At 45.2% G+C, this 19308-nt stretch overlaps 1 protein-coding gene across 1 annotated transcript in view; it reads left to right on the forward strand.

The window, feature by feature from the left end:
- sugct (succinyl-CoA:glutarate-CoA transferase) overlaps window positions 1–19308 on the forward strand; it is a 98969-nt gene that overhangs the window by 12317 nt on the left and 67344 nt on the right. Inside the window, 3 exon segments of the mRNA XM_038710758.1 lie at window positions 11734–11805; window positions 11914–12011; window positions 12452–12554. Coding sequence (XP_038566686.1) covers window positions 11734–11805; window positions 11914–12011; window positions 12452–12554 — 273 coding nt within the window.

The raw sequence follows: 19308 nt of genomic DNA on the forward strand, positions 1-19308 counted from the left end.
AGCAATGGCCGCCAGTCCAGTAATGTTCCTGAGTTTTCCTCTTCAAATCCCACCGGGGATTTTCTGTTGGGGCTCCACTCAGCTGACGTGTGATCCCAGCACTTCTCCTGCGGCCAGCCTGGGTGGAATTTGAGGGACAAGCTTCAGCTTCCTCACAGACAGCGTGACGTTTCCTCCTTGAATGTCCTCGTACTTCGGTGAATCCTTCTTCTTAGCATCACAGAGTTCGGTCTAGACCTGCTCTTTTATGAAAAGCGCTGCGAGATAACTGTTGTGTGATTTGGCCTATAAAAAATTAATTGCCTTCCACACGCTGCAGGTTTGCAAAGCAGCCCCACGGCATCACCGAGCGATCTCCTCCAGCGTGCTGAGAAGTTCCAGTTTTATGTCCCAAAACTGCTGGGGCTTGTTTATGAGTTTGAACATACTGGGGCGAGGGTTTTGCACAAACTGCCTTCTCTGAAATCTGGTTGCAGCCGTTGGTAGTTTCCCTTTTCTGCCCCCTCCAGGAAGTGTAACCACTGTTCCTCTGAACTGCGCCTCCAACGGTGTCTCTAGGAACCTTCAGTGGCTTCACTGTGAAGGGCGGTGAACATGTGACACTCCACAAACCCCTGGACAGTTCAGGTATTTCATGTGTTCCAGCTCAAGCAAACCTGGTGCAACTAATAAAGCCCTTCATCAGCTGCGTCAGGTGCGCTTGGGCTGAATGATTTACAGACCTGAGAAGTGATTATAAGATGCATTTTCAGTTGCTTTTGTTGGATTTGTTCATTGCAAACAGCTGATCCAGGCATGTTTTAATGGATCGGTATCAGATAAGGAGATCAGAATCTGATCGTGCTGCTTTCTACCAACTAAACCTTCATTTCTAACCAAAGACACGTTTTGTATGTTGCAGTCTTTGTGTTAAAGAGCTTGTTTGTAGTTCTTAATGTTTTGTTGAACAGTGTAGCTGAATAATCTCCTTATCAGGCCTGTTCTGGTGTTTTGGAATCGCATCGATAACAAAACGCCTTGTTGGACAGCTGCCGTGATAACAACTCACAATGTTTCCTGACTCTAGGCTGCCACGCTCGTAACGAACTTGCTGCTCACGCTCACTCTGGAGTTTATATCTCAACATGTGACGCAGTAAAAGTGTCTTCAGGGTTCAGATCTGTGAATCCAGTCAGTGGGCCGGTTATCACTTTAAAAGCATTCATGGAAATGTTTTTTGTTGACGTGAAGCGAACAGAGTCTGGACTCTTTAGGAGATCAATCTGGCTGTTTAGTCAGAGCGGCAGACTCAACACACAGCTGGAATGTGGTTTTCCGACCGTTTGATTCCCCGCTGTGTTTCCCCTCAGGCCAGAGAGAAACCGGCCCGCTGGCACAGAGGCAATAATCTGTGTCTGTGTGTTCAGGTTACGGGCAGACCGGTCCTCAGTCTCAGAGTCCAGGCTACGACTCCATCGCCTCGGCCGTGTCGGGGATGATGCACATCACCGGGCCAGAGGTCAGACTCTCTCTCTTCCCTTCTCTCGTCCAGTAACAGCCTGTCAGATCATCATAAACTGTCCTGACCTCGTTCCTGCATCTAGACCAGTTAAAGCACAGCACAGGCCTGCAGCCGCCTTCGGTTTAAGATTACAACATGGAAACCTCCTGTTCACTACACACTGTTCTGGATCCACTGTGTTGTCTGAGTGCCCTCAGTGAGTCCAGGCGTGACTCTGCTTCCTGCTAACTATCCCAGAATGCAAGTCTAATGCTGCTATTATTCCTCTGCTGGCAGGACGGCGAGCCGGTGCGTCCCGGCGTCGCCATGACAGACCTGGCGACGGGGCTGTACGCGCACGGAGCCGTCATGGCCGCCCTGCTGCAGCGCCACAAGTCGGGGAGGGGAGTTCACATCGACTGCAACCTGCTGTCTTCACAGGTAACGGTTGAGTGATCACCTCGCCGACCAAATCAAGTCAACTGAGAGCAGCTGTGACATCTAATGAAAAGTTTAAGCAGCTCTTTGTAACTTTGTACCTAAAATATCACCTAAATAGGACATGCTGCTTTACAGCGTTGTGTTCAGGGTCTGCTGGTAAATCACACTGCTGACGCTGCCTGTCTGATTCAGTCCTTATCAATGGGGTGTTTCTGATGGGAGAGATAAGCAGAGGTGTCACTGCGGCTTTTTGTGTGTGTGGGAACTAATAACGGATCCTTTAAACAAGCCATTGATTTATCCTGAACGGCCCGGACAGTTTAAACACGGTAATCAATGTTGCTCCGAATGTTTTCGCCGTTTAAACAAATCAGACGTTACATAATCTTAAAACCGTCGGGGGGGCTCTGAGACGGATGGGATGACACGTCGTCCTGGCCTCCGAAGCATTCGAGACTCCCAGGGTGCGTTTGATTTGTGGTGTCAGGACATGCTGCCTGTGTGACAGTGTTGCTTTTAAAGGCATGTTTTATGTTTTATGTATCTCATTTTTCACCTCTTTCAGTGGGAAAGACGCTGCGACACAAACCAGTTCAGCTCATTTGGTCCTCCAGAGAGAAATTCACTTTGGAATAGAAACACAGAAAAGTCTGTTTCCTGTTAGTCGAAAGATAAACAAACCTTACTGGCGTTCCTGAAGTTAGTTTTTGAAAATTGTGATAAAGAACATTTTAGAATTGAAAGTAAATCTTTGACTATTCGTAGAACACTGACTCTGTTTCTAAACATATCTTTACATTTCTGTGCTCTGTACATCAAAGTTTGTGTAGAATTTAAAAGGAAGAAATGGGTGGATAGACAATAGAGACATTGATAGATGATAGAAAGATACTGAATAGAGGGATGGATAAATTATAGATGGATAAAGATGGATGGCTGGCATGTATGACAGCAGGCTGTAATTGTTTTACGTGGCTGCGAGGTCTCTATCTCTGCGGTCGACTTCCAGGGCTGCTACACATAAAATACCCACAATCCACCCCCAATTCCCATGCTGCGTTCCTGTACGAAGTGCTGCGACCACAGGCGCGCCGACCAGAGATGAACAATGAGAGCACAAAGCCTCACAGGATCTGGATCCATGTGGACGGGTTTAAGCCCAGTTTGGTTTGGTGTTTCAGGGGAAATTTAATCATTACAAACCAATCGGGGTTCACAGTTGTATCTGCGTGAGCTGCCTGCAGGTCCCGGAACAGCTGGAAACATCGGGGGGGGAGAAGTCAGAAGTCTGAAGTTCAGCTTGAAACGGCTTTAAATTGTTGTGGTTGTTGGAGGAAGTGGCTCAGCCGTGCAGAGAAACACCAAATATCTGAGGATGAGAAACAATTTCAGGCTGTTGCTGCGGGGGAAGTTGAGACCACGGAGATGATAGTCCTCATCCTTTTATCTGGTGATAGTACATTGAAGCAGAATGTAAATGCCACCTTTCTGTCCGAGGGTGTTTCCACGTGCAGCCGACTCTTCCTCCTGTCGATCCGTCACTCTGTCCTGTCAGAATACATTTCTCAGACTCAGTGACTCCCTTTTTACACTGGGCTTCTTGTATTTACAGTCGTCACCGGATGATTAATGAGCCGCCAGGTGACCTACCAGCAAGGCGCGTGAGGTCAAAACTACTACATCTTCATTGTGAGTGCGACGTGTTCAGGCTTCATCAGAGTCGTGGGAATGAAACGTTAAGCGGTCTTTCTGCAGTGTGGACCAGCCTTCATGTAAAAGTCTGCCTTCACCACTTCACTGAGGGTTTTTAGCTGCTGTTTGCTTCCTCTCACCGCCGCTCAGTTTGCGGATGTTTCTTCTCACCACATGAATCAGCCTGAACAGATTCACCCTCTGATTCTCTTGTAATTCATCTTTTTTAGCCTCGTGCAGGATTGAACGTGAAATTGAGTGATTTAAAGCTGCCGTCTGCTGCTGCTGCTGACAGACTTTAATACGACTGCAGCTCCTTTGTGACGCTGATTCAAAGGCCGGGTTCTCTCACATGTGGTGTCACAGTCCTCAGCAGTAGCTGGATATATCCCGTTCAGCCTGTAGTTAGAGCGAGAGACGAGGCTCTGCTGTGGGTTTGAGAGTTTAAACAGAGAATAATATCAGTTTCTAAACAGAGCAGTGATTGACAGCACCACCCATCTGAGTGTCAGTCTGCCTCTGCTCCGTCACGTCAACATCAGATCTGCCGCTCCTCTTCTCCCTTCTAATCATGCACTTCCCTACTTCGCTTTCCTCCGCTTTCTTCTTTAACAGAGGCTCAGTTAAGAAACGAGCACGAATATGACGTCAACGTCTCGGCAGCTGCTGGATGGGATGTGTGTTATTATTATTATTAATAACAAAGTAAGTAAAGAAACAAAATATAGAGAAACGAATATCAACGTTTGAATTTGGTGGTGTTTTGGTGCTGCAGCATGGATGATTTTTGTCCTCATTTTCAACCAGCAGCAGCACTTTAGAAACACCTGAGAAGTGCTGGTCTGAACTCAAAGTGGCTCTATACTTCAAGGTTTCACAGAGCGCAACACTGAGGGTGAAGAACAGCACGTGTGGATGGATGTTGGGAGCAGGTCGAGTGTTTTTAATGAGGTGTTTCTGACGGCTGGTGCGGCGATGAAAACAACAAAGGGACGGGGATTTGTTTGGAGCAAGACTCGAGGCCGATCCGTTCGCCAGGAGCCGTGGAAATTGATTCTCAGGTTTTCAGCTGCTTCTAAAATCAGCCGCCGGTTCGCTTTCCAGCGGTTATGTGGCGGCGGCGTCGGGAGGAAAGAGAGCAGAGCTGTGGTTTTTGTTCTTTTCGCGACTAGTGAGCGCCGACTTCCACCAGCGAGAGGAACGAGACTGACGACAGCTCAGATTTAACACCACTCTACCTCGCTCTGTCTCTCTCTCGCTCAGGTTTCCTGTCTCAGCCATATTGCTGCTAACTATCTGAACGCAGGGAAGGAGGCGAGGCGCTGGGGGACGGCCCACGAGAGCATCGTACCTTATCAGGTAACGCTGGTGAAGCTGCCTGTTTCTGCTTGTGTGCCTGCCAGCAGATAGTCATTTCTTTCCTCCATGAGTACAAACAACATATTCTGCATGTCTTAACCTGTAAAATCCACGTGACACGTATAGCAGATAGTCATAGATCATCAGACTGGGCCTAGTTTCTGCACTCTCTGCTGCCTCCCCTAGTGACCTACTGACCGCCCATTCTGTGTTCCCTTCATTCAATAATCTGGGTGAACAACTGCTCATGCAGCTCTTCACTGACCATCCTGAATGAACTGTTGCATCCAAACATTTAAAGAAAACAATCTGTATGTTCTGCAAGTCTGGCTTTAACCACACGTCTCGTGCCCATGTGGACACTAAAGTTCCCTTCTTAAGTTGATTTTAATGTTCGTGCTGAGCGACAAACTTCACAGGCCTCATTCTAGGGGGAAAAGGAAACGTTCCAAAGTTCAGCCAAAGCTGAGTTCAGGTGGGTATCTTCCAAAGTTAGGAGGTGGAGGTGGAGGTGGGGGATTTTAGCAGTTCGGTCGTCCAGGGTTTACAGCGCTTACATGAGCCGCCAGTTTGAATCCGGCTGGAGACCACAGTTCACGCCATTCCCCGTCTGTCTCCCCTCATTTCCTGTCCGCTCTCTGATGATGACAATGAAATATTCACAGTACAAAAGCATCAAAACATACCTAAAGTACCAAACTTGAAAGCCACATAATTTATATTATTGAATTATAATTATTGATGTGTTCATCGCTTTAATGTTCAGCTGATAAATAACCACGGAAAGGGAACTTGTGGACTGTAGGAGTGAAAACAGTAACCAGTAACTCTTCCAGTGTACACAACTAGGATTGTTTTAAGAAAAAAATAACAACTTGGCCTTTAAGTCCTGCAACAAACAGTAACCATAAATGACAGAAAAATGTTAATATTTCTAATATAATCATAATGTCCTATGATGAAACAGGTTAAAAATGTTGGTCTCCTGATTAAAAAACTGGGAAACTATGAGAACAAACTGTGAACATTTTGGGAAAAGTCCTGAGAGTTGACGTCAGTGTTCGGGGGAATAAGAGAATAGGAGGCGCTGGGAGTCACAGTCAGACAGACAATTATCAAGCCGTTACAGACGATTAGTGTCAATTTGGATGTTTTAATGTTGGTGTGTCACACTGAAGCAATGTTCTCCCTCATTATGTCCTGGTTATCTCCTTCATCCATCACTCTCTCGCTGGTTTTAATTTAACTCCTCCAGAAGTGAAAACAGCCTTTTTCTGTGGTAGAAGAAAAAGAGCTGCCTCAGGTAAAGGGGTCTGTTTTTCCACAGAGTTTCACGTTTTGCCTCGAATAAACCGTCCACTTTAGAAAATAAAATATAAATAATATAGCGACCAGATTCTCCTCTTGCGTCCGCGCTCATTTCTCTTTTCCTGATCACATTTTTAAGTTTATTAAAAACACAGCAGACTCAAATAAAACACATTCCTCTTCTCCCTCGGCTTCTCTGTGGTGTTGTTAAAACGTGAACTATCTACTTTCTGCACGGCACAAAAACCTCAAAGCACACAGGGGCGTCGGCTGGATGTTTCACAATAAGAGCATGAAACCACGCAGGAAACATCAAAAATAAAATATATATATCACTAAAGCAGATTGCAAAATGAATATTCTGTTCACCACATCGTCGTTGGCCAACAGATTACAGGTGTGTAGTGGAGCTGAACGATTTAGGAAAATAATCTAACTGTGATTTTCTATTTGTTTTATTTTACACAAATTGCGATTTAATTTTTAAGCTCTTTACCTTCTGTATTATTCAAAACAGACAAGCGGTATAAATCAGTGTATAGTCTGACCAACACAATAGATAGACACACACTGTTCTTTCTTGTGAGTCGGGCCTGCGTTGATGAAATTAGGTGATGCATGAATTATTATTATGAGCAATGGTGGAGAAGAAATATCAAATGTTAATAATATAAGAAAGATAACTTGAGAGTCAAGTCATGGCATTAAATTTCTAATATAATCAGGTCGGCCGACCTACAGACCACAAGAACAACTAACTCACCTCAGTGTGTTATACAGTAAGCGCTCAGCAGGAATCTGTAGATCGGTGGTTGTTGGTAAATACTGACAGTAGGCTGTAATGTACCCGAGTCCAAGGGGTCACTTTGTGTTGGAAAGGGGACAACAGAAGGGCTCAGATTAGGAAATGCTGAAATATATGGTCTGGGCGTCCTTTGGAGCTTTAAACTCGTAATTTCCTGCCTTCTGGAGACACATACTGCTCCAATTTACAGTGGAAATGTTTTTATTTATATAAAGAGAAACACAACAAACAATCAGCTGGCAGGCGAAAATTCATAAATATAAAAATATAACATGTTACTTTTTTGGATAATGCATATTTGTTTCTTTTATATTTAAATTGCATTACATGTTTATTATTGTTCAAATAAACCTTTCTCAGAGCATTTTCATTTTTAACAACGTCCGTAGTTCTTCCTTCCTTTCCTAACACGTTCCTTCCATATCTATAACTTATCAAAGTCAGCAGTCACTCATTAAAATGAACTCTGTAATGATTAATAAACAGAATCAAACGAGAGCTTCTGAACATTCAGGCCTTGTTTTGTATCAGACCTGCGTCGTCAGTCTGCTTCACATTACTGAGCCCGGGGGAGCTGAGATGTTACTGTGTCTTTATGGAGGTTCATAACTCACATGTGCGCATTAAACCATCACACACTCAGATTTAGATGTTTCCTTCCATCTGCTCGGCGTGAACGCGGCGGCGACTCGATTCTTGTGGTTGTCGCCTCTCCCCAGCCAGAGCGTTATTGTCCGACGCTCGGATTTAATCCTCGTGTGAACCGCCTTACCCACAATGCCACGCTCCCTCCCAAGCCCCCCCCCCCTCCCCCCCAGGCGCCGGAGATGAAAGCGGAGCAGACGGTTTCTTTGGAGATCATGACAGTCGGAACAACAGAATTATTGGTGTTTTGCGGTCGCGGCTTTGCGAGGAAGATATTGGAGCTGAAGAAGTCATCCATCTCCGCCGACGCTTTTCAAGTTCACATCTGATTTGTGAGACGGGTCAATTCAAATCTCCCAAAGCTGTGACATCCACCGTGTCAAAGAGGAGACACATGAGAGGACGCTGCAGTCAGGAAGGAGAAGTTTAACTGGGATACACATTTTAATATTTCATACCTTTTTAATCGGAAACAAAAGAGAAGGCTTCGCACTGCACACTTCAGATGTCTAAATACACTGAACAAAATGATAAAGGCAGCACTTTTGTTTTTGCCCCCATTCATCATGAGCTGAACTCAAAGATCTAAGACTTTCTCTTTGTACACAAAAGGCCTGTTTCTCTCAAATATTGTTCACAAATCTGTCCAAATCTGTGTTAGTGAGCACTTCTCCATTACTGAGATAATCCATCCACCTCACAGGTGTGGCATATCAAGAGGTGTGCCTTAGGATGGCCACAATAAAAGGCCTTTTCATTGCCTCACGCAGTGCAACAAATCTCCTTCACATATAGTTGATCAGGTTGTTGATTGTGGCCTGTGGAATGTCGGTCCACTCTTCAATGGCTGTGCGAAGTTGCAGTCAGGTCGAGACCCCGATGAGGACGACGAGCATGCAGATGAGCTTCCCTGAGACGGTTCCTGACAGTTTGTGCAGAAATTCTTTGGTTATGCAGACCGACTGTTGCAGCAGCTGTCCTGGTGGCTGGTCTCAGACCATCTTGGAGGTGAAGATGCTGGATGTGGAGGTCCTGGGCTGGTGTGGTTACACATGGTCTGTGGTTGTGAGGCCGGTTGGATGTACTGCCAAATTCTTTTTGAGTGGCCTTTTATTGTGGCCAGCCTAAGGCCTTTTATTGTGGCCAGCCTAAGGCACACTTGTGCAATACTCATGCTGTCTGATCAGCATCTTGATATGCCACACCTGTGAGGTGGATGGATTATCTTGGTAAAGGAGAGGAGAGGCCTTTTAAGGAGGAGAAATGGGCCTTTTGCGTACTTTTTTGAAAGTCTTAGATCTTTGAGTTCAGCTCATGATGAATGGGGGCAAAAACAAAAGTGTTGCCTTTTTAATTTTGTTCAGTGTCAAAAATAAACTGATATTTAATAGAAGCAAAGATAATGTCATAAAGAAAACTGACTGAGATTTACAGACTACAGTTGATTCATGGCCTCACCACAAAAAGAGAAAGACATCAGAGCATGAAAGAATTTAATTATTTGTGGACCTTTTTTTTATATTAAACAAAACAAATTGCTGGTTTAAAATTGGATGACATGTATCCTATATTTGAAAATGCCAAAGCTGTGGTGGCAGTTGAGTGTATGAAATGAAACTGACTCGTGAACAGTTAATCTCCAACACAACAGCTTGTCAACGCTGGCTGCTAGTTGTAACTAATTAGTCACTGAACTCCTCTCTTTGATCACTTTGATCGTCTCAGCTTGAACCACAACTGAACTAAGTCGACCATAATCTACACACAGTGTGTGCTGCATTCATTTCATATGGGACGGAAAGACGCAGCTGACTAGTGATCACATGAAGACTACTAACTAATTAACACAAAAGTAATAACTTAATAATTTCAAGACATTTTTGACTTACTTGCTTTGGCTGAACTAATTCTCTCGTCAGCTTCAGCTCACAGTTTGATTTGTCTTGATGTATAGAAGGTGTTTGGCCTCTTGTGTTTAGCTGCATCTTTGTTCGTTTGTCTGGGTGTTTCTGAACAGGAAGGCAGCAGATTTTAGAAATCTGGAGGAAAGTTCAGCCACAGTAACACAGAACAGATTATAGGAGTGTTTGTTTGAATTTAGGTATTAAGTACTCTGCGCAGCCAGGGGGAGCCCTGTGTTGTTAATTAAACTCCTCTTTTTACTTGGTTATGCTGATTTTCACCGATGGACAAGAACACAAACCCTGTACTTCAGTAAAAGTACAGATACCCTTTGCTAAATGTTACTCCATTTAAAGTAAAAGTCTATTTGAGGTCAAACTACAAAAGTACCTGCTTTTAAAAATGCTTGAGTATCAAAAGTAAAAACTACTCTGTCACTGGACGCTGACATGACAAACGGACTATAAAAACATCAAAGTAGCTGCCATTCAAGTAAGCGTTTCAGCTGTACTTGTACAAAATGTTGGGTAGTTTAAATCATAATAAAACATCATATTTAAAATACACTCTTACTTTGTAACGTAACTGAACTAAAGTTGTCGGATAGTAAAGTACAAAAAGTAGTCTTTCTCTCTGAGATGTGGGGAAGCAGAAAGTGGCACGAAAAGAAAATACTCATCTGTATTTAGGTACAGTACTTGAGTAAATGTACGTAGTGACTGTGCACCACTGCTGATCACTCTTCTGATTAGCTTTGAGTTAAATGAATCTACCTCAGTATCAAATACTGGAATATGCATAACTGAAGAAGGTTGTAAACAAATATACCAACAGTTAACAAGACAAGTTTATCCACTTTAATTCAGATATTTAAGAATATTAAAGATTGATGAACCTGGTAAAACTTCCTGTGTGAACAGAGCACGCTCTCGCACCACACGCCTGCATCCTGTTTATCACGTGACGGGTCAGTGAGGCTCATGCTTCGTACAGGATTAACAGGGAGCCGACTTTGTTTGGTTGAAGGAAGGAATGAACTTTGTGGAACAGTGTCACTGATTGGTGGTTTGGATTGGACCTGCAGCCAGCAGGGGGCAGAAGTCGCCCCGCTGCGACCCGGCCACATGGCCGACCCTCTCTGGGGACTGTTTGGGGTTTAGTGGGTGAACGTCCCGTCGTAGTCCCCGTGTGGACTGCGTTACCCGCAACTCCCCGAGGCGGCGGATGAAAGCGAGGCGGCGGTGAGAGACTAAAGGGTTAGCGGTCTGAAGGCACAGCAGAGGGATGCGGTCGCTGGTGTGTGATGTGAGACAGCAGCTCTTGTCCTCCTTTCATGTGGCCACGAGTTTTTATTACAAGCAATCGTGAGTCAGGAAGAGGAGAAAGTACAGAAAGAGGAAGAAGAAAATTAGGGAGGAAGAAAAGAAAGATGGCTGGGGGGGTGAAGAAAGACGAGGAGGAAGGAGAAGCTGCTCTCCACCAGCTGACCTTGTCCTCAGGCGGCCTGCAGCTTATTAAACTTATTTTAAAACTCATCTGGGAGTCGGATGAAGCTCCAGCCAACACTCAGATCCTCCCGTTTGATTAGAGCCAGTTTCATATCTACCTGCTGGGAAGAGTCGACTTAATAAAAATGCTAATAATCCCCAAAGTTAACAGCGTAAAGTCAGCGTCTCTGCTGCCTCTTCACTCCCCGCTGCTGCTTGGTGAAGCTCAGCGGGACATGAAGGTGGAATTACTGGGGGCGGCTGATGCCACCAGGACCAGGACCAGATACACAGAGGGATGCTTTTTATTATAAAACGTCTATGGCAGCGCTAGGCAAACAGTGTCGTGCACCACCCACAGCACCTGCCGTCGTGTTTAGTAGTCAGGATGAATACTCGAAACAAAGGTTGTGACCGTGTTGCTGTTGTCTAAATAATACTAAGCATCAGGGCTGCTCAGTTCATCACAATGCTGTCGAAATCACAGTGAAGCAAAATGATGCAGAGACGCTCCGGCCAGATACAAGAGCACATGTTTCTTTGGTACAGATACAAATACGAGTTCATGAATTCGAGCCCGTCTTTGGCCTGAGTCTCCGTCTCGTCTGTTTCAGGGCTTCAGAACGAAAGACGGACACGTAGTCGTGGCTGCAGGCAACGACAAACAGTTTGTCAAAGTCTGTCAAGTGAGTGACTTCACCTCAACACGCGCATTATGTCGTTAGTCTGACAGACAGAGGAGATTTCTTATAATATGACATATTAAACTCTGTTGTTGTTGTTTGTGTTTGCAGGTTCTGGAGCTGACGGAGCTCACAGACGAACCAAAATATAAAACCAACAAGCTGAGAGTCCAAAACCGCAAACAGCTGCTGCACACGCTGTCACAGAGGTACAGACACGGTTCTGACTGCTCATATTAAACACAAGCAGTAAAACTAAATAACCAGAACAACAGAAACCTCTCAGACGTCTCTCTCCACATGTGTTGGTGTCTGAGCTGGAGCAGGTAACGTTGGAGAAACTACATTTACAACGTGTCCGACTGAAAAACTCTAATCCTCCTTCAGGTCTCTGTCCGACGCTCCGTCTTAAAGCTAACTATTTATATAACAACATGTATGAAGAGAGCGTTGGAGTGAAGAACCATCAGCTGAATCTCTGCAGCTTCTCTCAGCCGGTCGTTCGTCTGCCCGGCTGCAGCTTCCTGTTCTGGTCCTCTCTCTCAGAGAAGAAACATTTCATTGAACCTGTGACCTCCACATCCAGCCAATGAGAGCAGGCCGCTGCTTATTCGTCACTAAACATACAATAATCATTTCTCTCTGTCAGGTTTCTGCAGGAGAAGACCGCTGATTGGCTGAGGAGGTTTGAGGGCTCAGGTGTTCCTGTTGGACCAATCAACAGCATCAAGGAAGTCTTCTCTAATCCGCAGGTCAGTCAGCCAGCGTTTCCTGCTGCTGCTGTTGGTTTGTGTTCATCCTGCAAGAGGAAGTGATAAACATGATGCAGTCAGCGCAACAAAAACATAGAGAGGAAGGAAGGTCTGGGAGATTTCTGGTGAAACATTTAAATCCTTTGACTAAAGAGATACACAATGACCTTTGTGATGCTTTTAATTAACATCTCTCTGAACGGCGCCGCAGATCTCCAGCTGCAGTCTGTGGCGAGGAATCATCTGCAGCATCTATTTGTATAAATTTAAATTCTTTCCTCCCATATTTTGCGCCTCAAACCAGGAACGCCTCAACCGCCATATTTCAGGAGACCAAACGTGCAGCTTTACCGTCACTAAACCTCAACGCAGCCATTCAGGAAATAAACAATCTGACTGTTTACGTCTGAAAAACGGCGGCTGTCACTAAAAACCCCCACGAAATAATCCGACGGTCCAGGCGGATGGTGAGTGTGTCCCGGTGGGTCTAACTGGTACCAACAGCATGCGTGACCTCAAAGTGTTTCTGACCGACGCCGTGGCGTGTTCAGTCTGAAAGTGAAGGAGGCGGAGCCTGAACCGGGGCGGAGCTGCGGTCTCCTGGTTAACGAACGCACCTGAAGTGAACCCAGAGACCATCTGCTGGTGTCACGGCTGCTCATCAGACTGTCCCTCCATGTAGACACATTAGTCACTGCTCACAGATTACACAACTCGGCGTGTTACACTAACACACTGCTCCAGGCCTCATTACTGTGTGTGTGTGTTGAGAACAAAGCAACAGGACATATGGCGTGTGTGTGTGTGTGTGTGTGTGTGTGGAAGTAAATGAAACACGAATCACACCGCGAGCCTCTTTCTGTCTCTCCTACTCTCTAAAATGAAAACAAACACCTTGATTAGCGCCCGAGCCAGCCAACCAGCTAGCTGCCTTTTACCCAATCAGATGTGAGGACCGGTCGGCCGTGCCCTCGGCTCCGCCCCCTCCCGATGAGTCCCATTTGTTTTCATCACCAGTTGGCCGTGGATGACTGACACGTCTCTCGCTCAGTGTTTCCATCAGTGGAGATCATTTCCAGCTTTAGTCACATTTAACGTTTACGGACTTGAACTGCTGACCGAGACGCTTTAGCTCCATTTAAGACACTTTCGTTTCCCCTCAGTCACATTTCTGCCTCTCTGTTGTTTTCTGGGCTGCGTGTAAATCGGGGTCAGTCCTCCTCCGGACACGTTCTACTTCCTGTAGAGTGCGTGAGGTCAGAACAATGGCTAAAAACTGCAGCCGCCGAGGTTTTATTTTCACGTGACATGGTGACGTTTTGCAGCGCCGGAATTTCTAACCATGTTAAATCCAGCAGCATGAAGTCAAACGCACCTGTTAACAGTTTAGCTAGTGTTTGCTAACAGCTATCCATAATCCAACAGACATGAACGAATCATATTTCTGAGGTACGGGCTGATTTATGATGGAGAGAAGATAAAAAAGGTGATGATCTTTGATTTTAATGTTGCTGGCCAACACACACAGTGATGCTAATATTAGCATGTGTGTCATGCACAGGACAGACATGTGACTCCAGCCCTTCCTCTCTGTCTGCTCTCCCTGAATGTTCTGTGGCTCTGAACAAGTTTTATTTGAATGTGTGTTTTGAAGACAACAGCTCCCATCACCACCTGGCACGGAAATGTCATATAAAAGCTATGACTCAGTGTGTGTGTGTGTGTGTGCGCGCCAGCCCATCTGCCTCTATAATCCTGCTGCAACAACTTGTTTTCAACTAAGTTTGGACTCTCTCTCCTCTCTGCTCACACACACCTGTGAGTGCTGACTGATGCTACAGATGTTCCTCCCCCCATGAACGTGGGTGATTTGAATCATCAGTCGATTCATGTTGTCAGACTTTCACTCTGGAGCTGAAAGTTTGCCAGGTCAGTACTCATGGACCAGACCAGACTGTGGTACCGCTTCCTGTCCTGTGATCCGGTGTGATGTGCAGGAGAGACGCTGAGTTACGATGTTATTACTGACGCACGCTTGACTGTGGGGGAAATAGATGTCAGTAATGCACAAGTGATGTTACAGGTGCACCCACTTCAGAGGGTGGTTATCACATTCAGTCTAACCTGGTCATGTTTATCTACCACCTGTCCTTATTAATACCCAAGTGGATCTGGATGGATGTGTCCACTATGAGTATCGTAGCCCCTTCAAGCTCTATCTTAGTACGTAGTGTGTGCCAAGAGCAGGCAGACGTAGTAAAGTTGGCTCTAAAGCTGTGACGGCAGTTGAACCTTCAGTTAGTAAATAAATGCTTTAGCTCCTTAAGACTCACACTGGGTTTCCCGTGTCTTTCCAACTGCTGAGTGAGGTGAAGGGAGTCGACCCCAAATTAGCATCAACTTAGTTTCACTTGAGGTTCCCGAAGACCACAGTCTGGACGGCATCACCTACAGTGTCCCCATCACTGCACTCTTATTATTAAGACCAGCTGGCAGACTGCCTCCGACTGGTCCACCAGCACCTCTTCCAGCAGCGAGTAGTTTTCCCTGGAGGGCTCCCATCCAGGTACTGGCCAAGCCCAAACCTGCTTAGCTTCAGTCCTTCAACAGAAGCAGGCCACACGTTGGTATGGCTTTACTGGTTGGGAGTGGCTTTCGTTTCAATTGCGCCACCCGATAAAGTCGTTTTTAGAATGTGAAATGGTGGCAGTGTCTTTGGTTTGCCTGATGTTAGCTTAGCGAGGATTCAGCAGAAGCGAAGAGACAGAATAGAAGATGTGAATGAGTTGTGTGGAAGTGCCCCAGACACTAACAGGGGCCAACTGAGTAGTTGGGAGTAGTACTTTCTACTACTGTAGTAGTGTGTACTACTCCTACTCTGTTATATGCTCTCAGTCTATCGTACTGAATACCGTCCACAGTGCTGACAGTTGAATGATGTATTTATATGTTGAGGGGTCGGTGGAGTTGTGTTAACCCTCTTTTGGGGGGTTGAGAGGTCAGAATTACTGGATTTTCTCTGGAAAAAGGAAAATAAAATTGGACTTGGATTAGTAGATAGTGTAATAAAGGGACTGTAATTTACTAACTCACTGTTATTAGCATAGAGAGTTCAAATCAAACTTTTACCTTTAAGTGCAGGTATGTCTGTCAGGTTTACTGCCATGGGATTTTAATCCAGTAGTCTTGGATGATTAATTGACTGTGCGCTGCAGTTTGCGTGTGCCTGTCCGTGCTGCTATAGCAAACTGTTATTGATGAGGTGAATACGCTCTCGGTGACGGCTGTGTGAAACTGAAGGAGGAGGCTTTGTTTTGCTTTGAGTTTTTTGAGCTGTCTTTGGGGAAAACAGTCTTTGCTTTTTTGGTAATGTGGTCTGCATTGATATTCCATTTGGGTGTGTTGCTGACGTGTGTGCCAATAAATTTGAATGAGTCAGTGATTGTTATGAGTTCCCCTGAGACGTGTATGGGGGTTTTGTGGAGGAGGCTGTTTCTGAAATCTTTAATGAGTTCTTGTGTTTTAGATGTGTGGAGCTGGAGGTTGTTATCAAGGCCCCAGCTGACTTCTTGGGCTACCTGCTCAAGGTATCGGTCTTCAGTGTTGTTGGCCATGAGTCAAATCATGGCGGTGTCGTCTGCATATTAAAGAAAGGTGACTGGGCTGTGTGACCGGTGCTGAGGCTCAGAGGACAAGATGAAAGGTTAATTATCTTGACCCTCTGCTGCCTTCTCCACAGGAAGCACCGGACCTGGTTTATTGTACTGAAGGCCGAGCTGAAGTCAATGAATAGGATGTGGTAGGTGTTGGGCGACTCTAAGTGTTGTCGTGTGCTGTGGAGGGCTGAGTTAGCAGCATCCTCAACAGACCTGTTGACCTTTTTCCAGATGGTTCTTGTGTCACTACAGGCAATCTGTTGTTCCAGTTGGATGGTGTCGGTTGACTTGGCTTCCCTGATTGCAGACTTTAGCTCATATTTGGCAGAAGTTATTGTTCCCTATCTCTGCTAATGAAAGCAGAGTTCTTCTTCTTGCACAAAAGTCGAGTGTCTTTGGTGAACCAGGAGTTATTATTGCTGTGGGGGTTGCACTGTTTTGGTGAGGATACACAGTGTTATGCAAAAATTGACGCATGAAATCCCAAACAGCCTCTCCGAAGACCTGCACCTGACACATTTGGATGCTGTATTGGTGGACAGAAGGTTCTGTCTGTATTTGAATGACCAGCAGCATCGCATGGTCAGATTCTTTAAGCGGAGTCCTCAGGAACGAACAGTAAGCTTCGCTAATTGGATGTCTCGGGATGGGAGTTTTCGGCAGAGGAAATGTAAATGCAAATGTAAATGCTCCGTACTTGTATAGCGCCTTTCTAGTCTTTTCGACCACTCAAAGCGCTTTTACACTACATCTGCATTCACCAGTCACACACATTCATACACTGAGCCTAAGTGCTCAAACGGAAACTAACATTCACACTCACTCATACACTGGCGGAATAGCCGCCAGGGGCAAATCGGACACTTCGACACGCAACCAGGGGGAGCCAGGGATTGAACCTGGCCGACCTTCCGATTAACGGCCAACCCGCTCTATCTCCTGAGCCACAGGATGTTATGTAGGTGGCTAATTGGCTGATTGACCGTAACATCAGAAGGAAACTCTTTGGGAAGATCAGACAGTCTGCATTTAGCACTGATGTATTCTAGGTGAGGGGAGCAGGAGTTCTGTAACACTATAACACTGTAGGACAGGAACACCGGCACTGATGAACTGACAGACTGCGACGCCTTTATATTTCACGGATAGCTTGGCTGACCTGTCCAGGTAGGATTTCTGCTTGATCTGCACAGTGGGGTCTAACCTCTAAAGTCTCGCTCAGGCAGACCGCTGAGCAGTCCTTTGGAGATCTGACACCGGCTTCAGTTTTGAACAACTCAGGCTGAGTGAACCAGATCGCCCTGCCTGATGTAAATATCTGGATTTTGTAAACCACAGACTCTTTCAGCGTTTGCTTCACTGCTGCTGGCCTCCTCTCCAAGTCGGACACCTTGCTCAAGGGAACCTCGCCTGATAGGAAAGTGCTGACAGCATCCCCTCGCTGTATTTATTTATTTTTTACCGTGATTGCTCGCTCCTCTCTGGCAGTGAATGTTTCCCACATGATTGCTGCATTTAGCAGGAAAAAAAAGTCAGAATATCAACTCAACAGATTGAGTTTCCTCCACATCATTCTCCTCTGTTTACACTGAGCATGCTGGGAAATAATTGCTGCCCCAGTGTTTTACTCGGCATGTATTCATTTGCATCCATTCACTGGCAGTAAACACATGGAACCACATCAGATCTCATGTTTCACCAGACAGTAGATCACATGGACGTTATCCGGAGAGAGCTGCATCACTGGGTTTATTTGTTCTACATGATGTTTATCCTTTTTTATTTCTGGGTTTAATGTTTCCATGTTGGTTGCAGGTTTAGGTTTAAGTCTCTCTAAGACCAGACAGGACGGTTACACATACCGTCCTGTAAAGTACAAGTCTGTATTCTATATTTATATATCTTTTATCTATTAGCAAGTTCTGTGTGTGTGATGTATCTAATTCCTCTGAACCGTAGAAACTATTTAATACCATCCGTGAGCCTCATCTTCCTTACTGTAGTTTATTCTGACTCGGTCCCACATTCACCATGCTGCTGCCCCAAATACTAACTAGACCGCCACATGTGGATTCATCCGCCGCTCGAAATAGTCCCAACAAAGGGGTCTGTTTGTTCCTGTTTGTCTGATGGAGACTACAGCGAGCAGCAGTTTGAGGAAAGTGAGCCTTTTAAACATCAGACTATATTTTTGTGGGGATTCTTTTTAAGATTGACGTGTTCAGGAGGAACCAGTGGGCTCAGAGCCGAGAGCCACAGACAGGAAGTTCGAGGGTACTGAGGGACCAACATGTTGTTTTCAGTCTGCACAATTGTGGACAGTAAGACAAATACAGAAAAACACCAGACCTATACTTTAACTTGGACATTACAAGTTTAAGACCCACAACAGCTGAAGGTGTTTTTACTTCTGCATACATACAGAACACTTTGTGGCCATAAGTATGTGGACATGTGTACTTTTGACTCGGGCTTTTTCCCCTGGTTTGTTCCAGTGAAGTGAAATTTTAACGCTCCTACACACAGTGATATTTTAGACAATGGCATTGTTCCAACTTTGTATCCAGAGTCTGTCCCTTTTTCTGTTTCAACATGTGGATGTCCCCGAGCACAAAGCAGCTCCTTAAATTAATGGTTTTCCCAGTTTGGTGTGGAAGAACATGACGGGCCTGCACAGGGTCCTGACCTCAACCCCATCCGCCACCTTCAGGGTCAACTCAAACATGGCCACATAATGTAGACTGTGTACGACACCCAGAGGCTTAGAACAAAAGCCAACTGGAAAAAAAACCTAAAATGTTGCATCCAGAGCTGAAAAATATATAAAATAATTAATTAGTGGATCAACAGAAAATTAATTAGCAACTATTTCGATTATTGAACAATAATTTTTTTAAGCAAAACTGCCAAACAGTCTCTGATTTTGACTCCACTGATGTGAGGATTTGATGCTTTTTGTCCACATTTAAGATACTAAACTCAGTATTTTTTGTTGTTTAAAAACTCCCATGTTGGTGCATTTTACAAATCTTGAATGTAAATATTAAAACAGAACCATTTCCCAATAATATTGATTTTGAATGCGATTTTTGGACAAT

The sequence above is a fragment of the Micropterus salmoides genome, unplaced genomic scaffold, assembly GCF_014851395.1.
Source record: "Micropterus salmoides isolate LMB-PRFRI ecotype aquatic unplaced genomic scaffold, ASM1485139v1 Ms_hic_scaffold_1, whole genome shotgun sequence".
Taxonomy (NCBI): domain Eukaryota; kingdom Metazoa; phylum Chordata; class Actinopteri; order Centrarchiformes; family Centrarchidae; genus Micropterus; species Micropterus salmoides.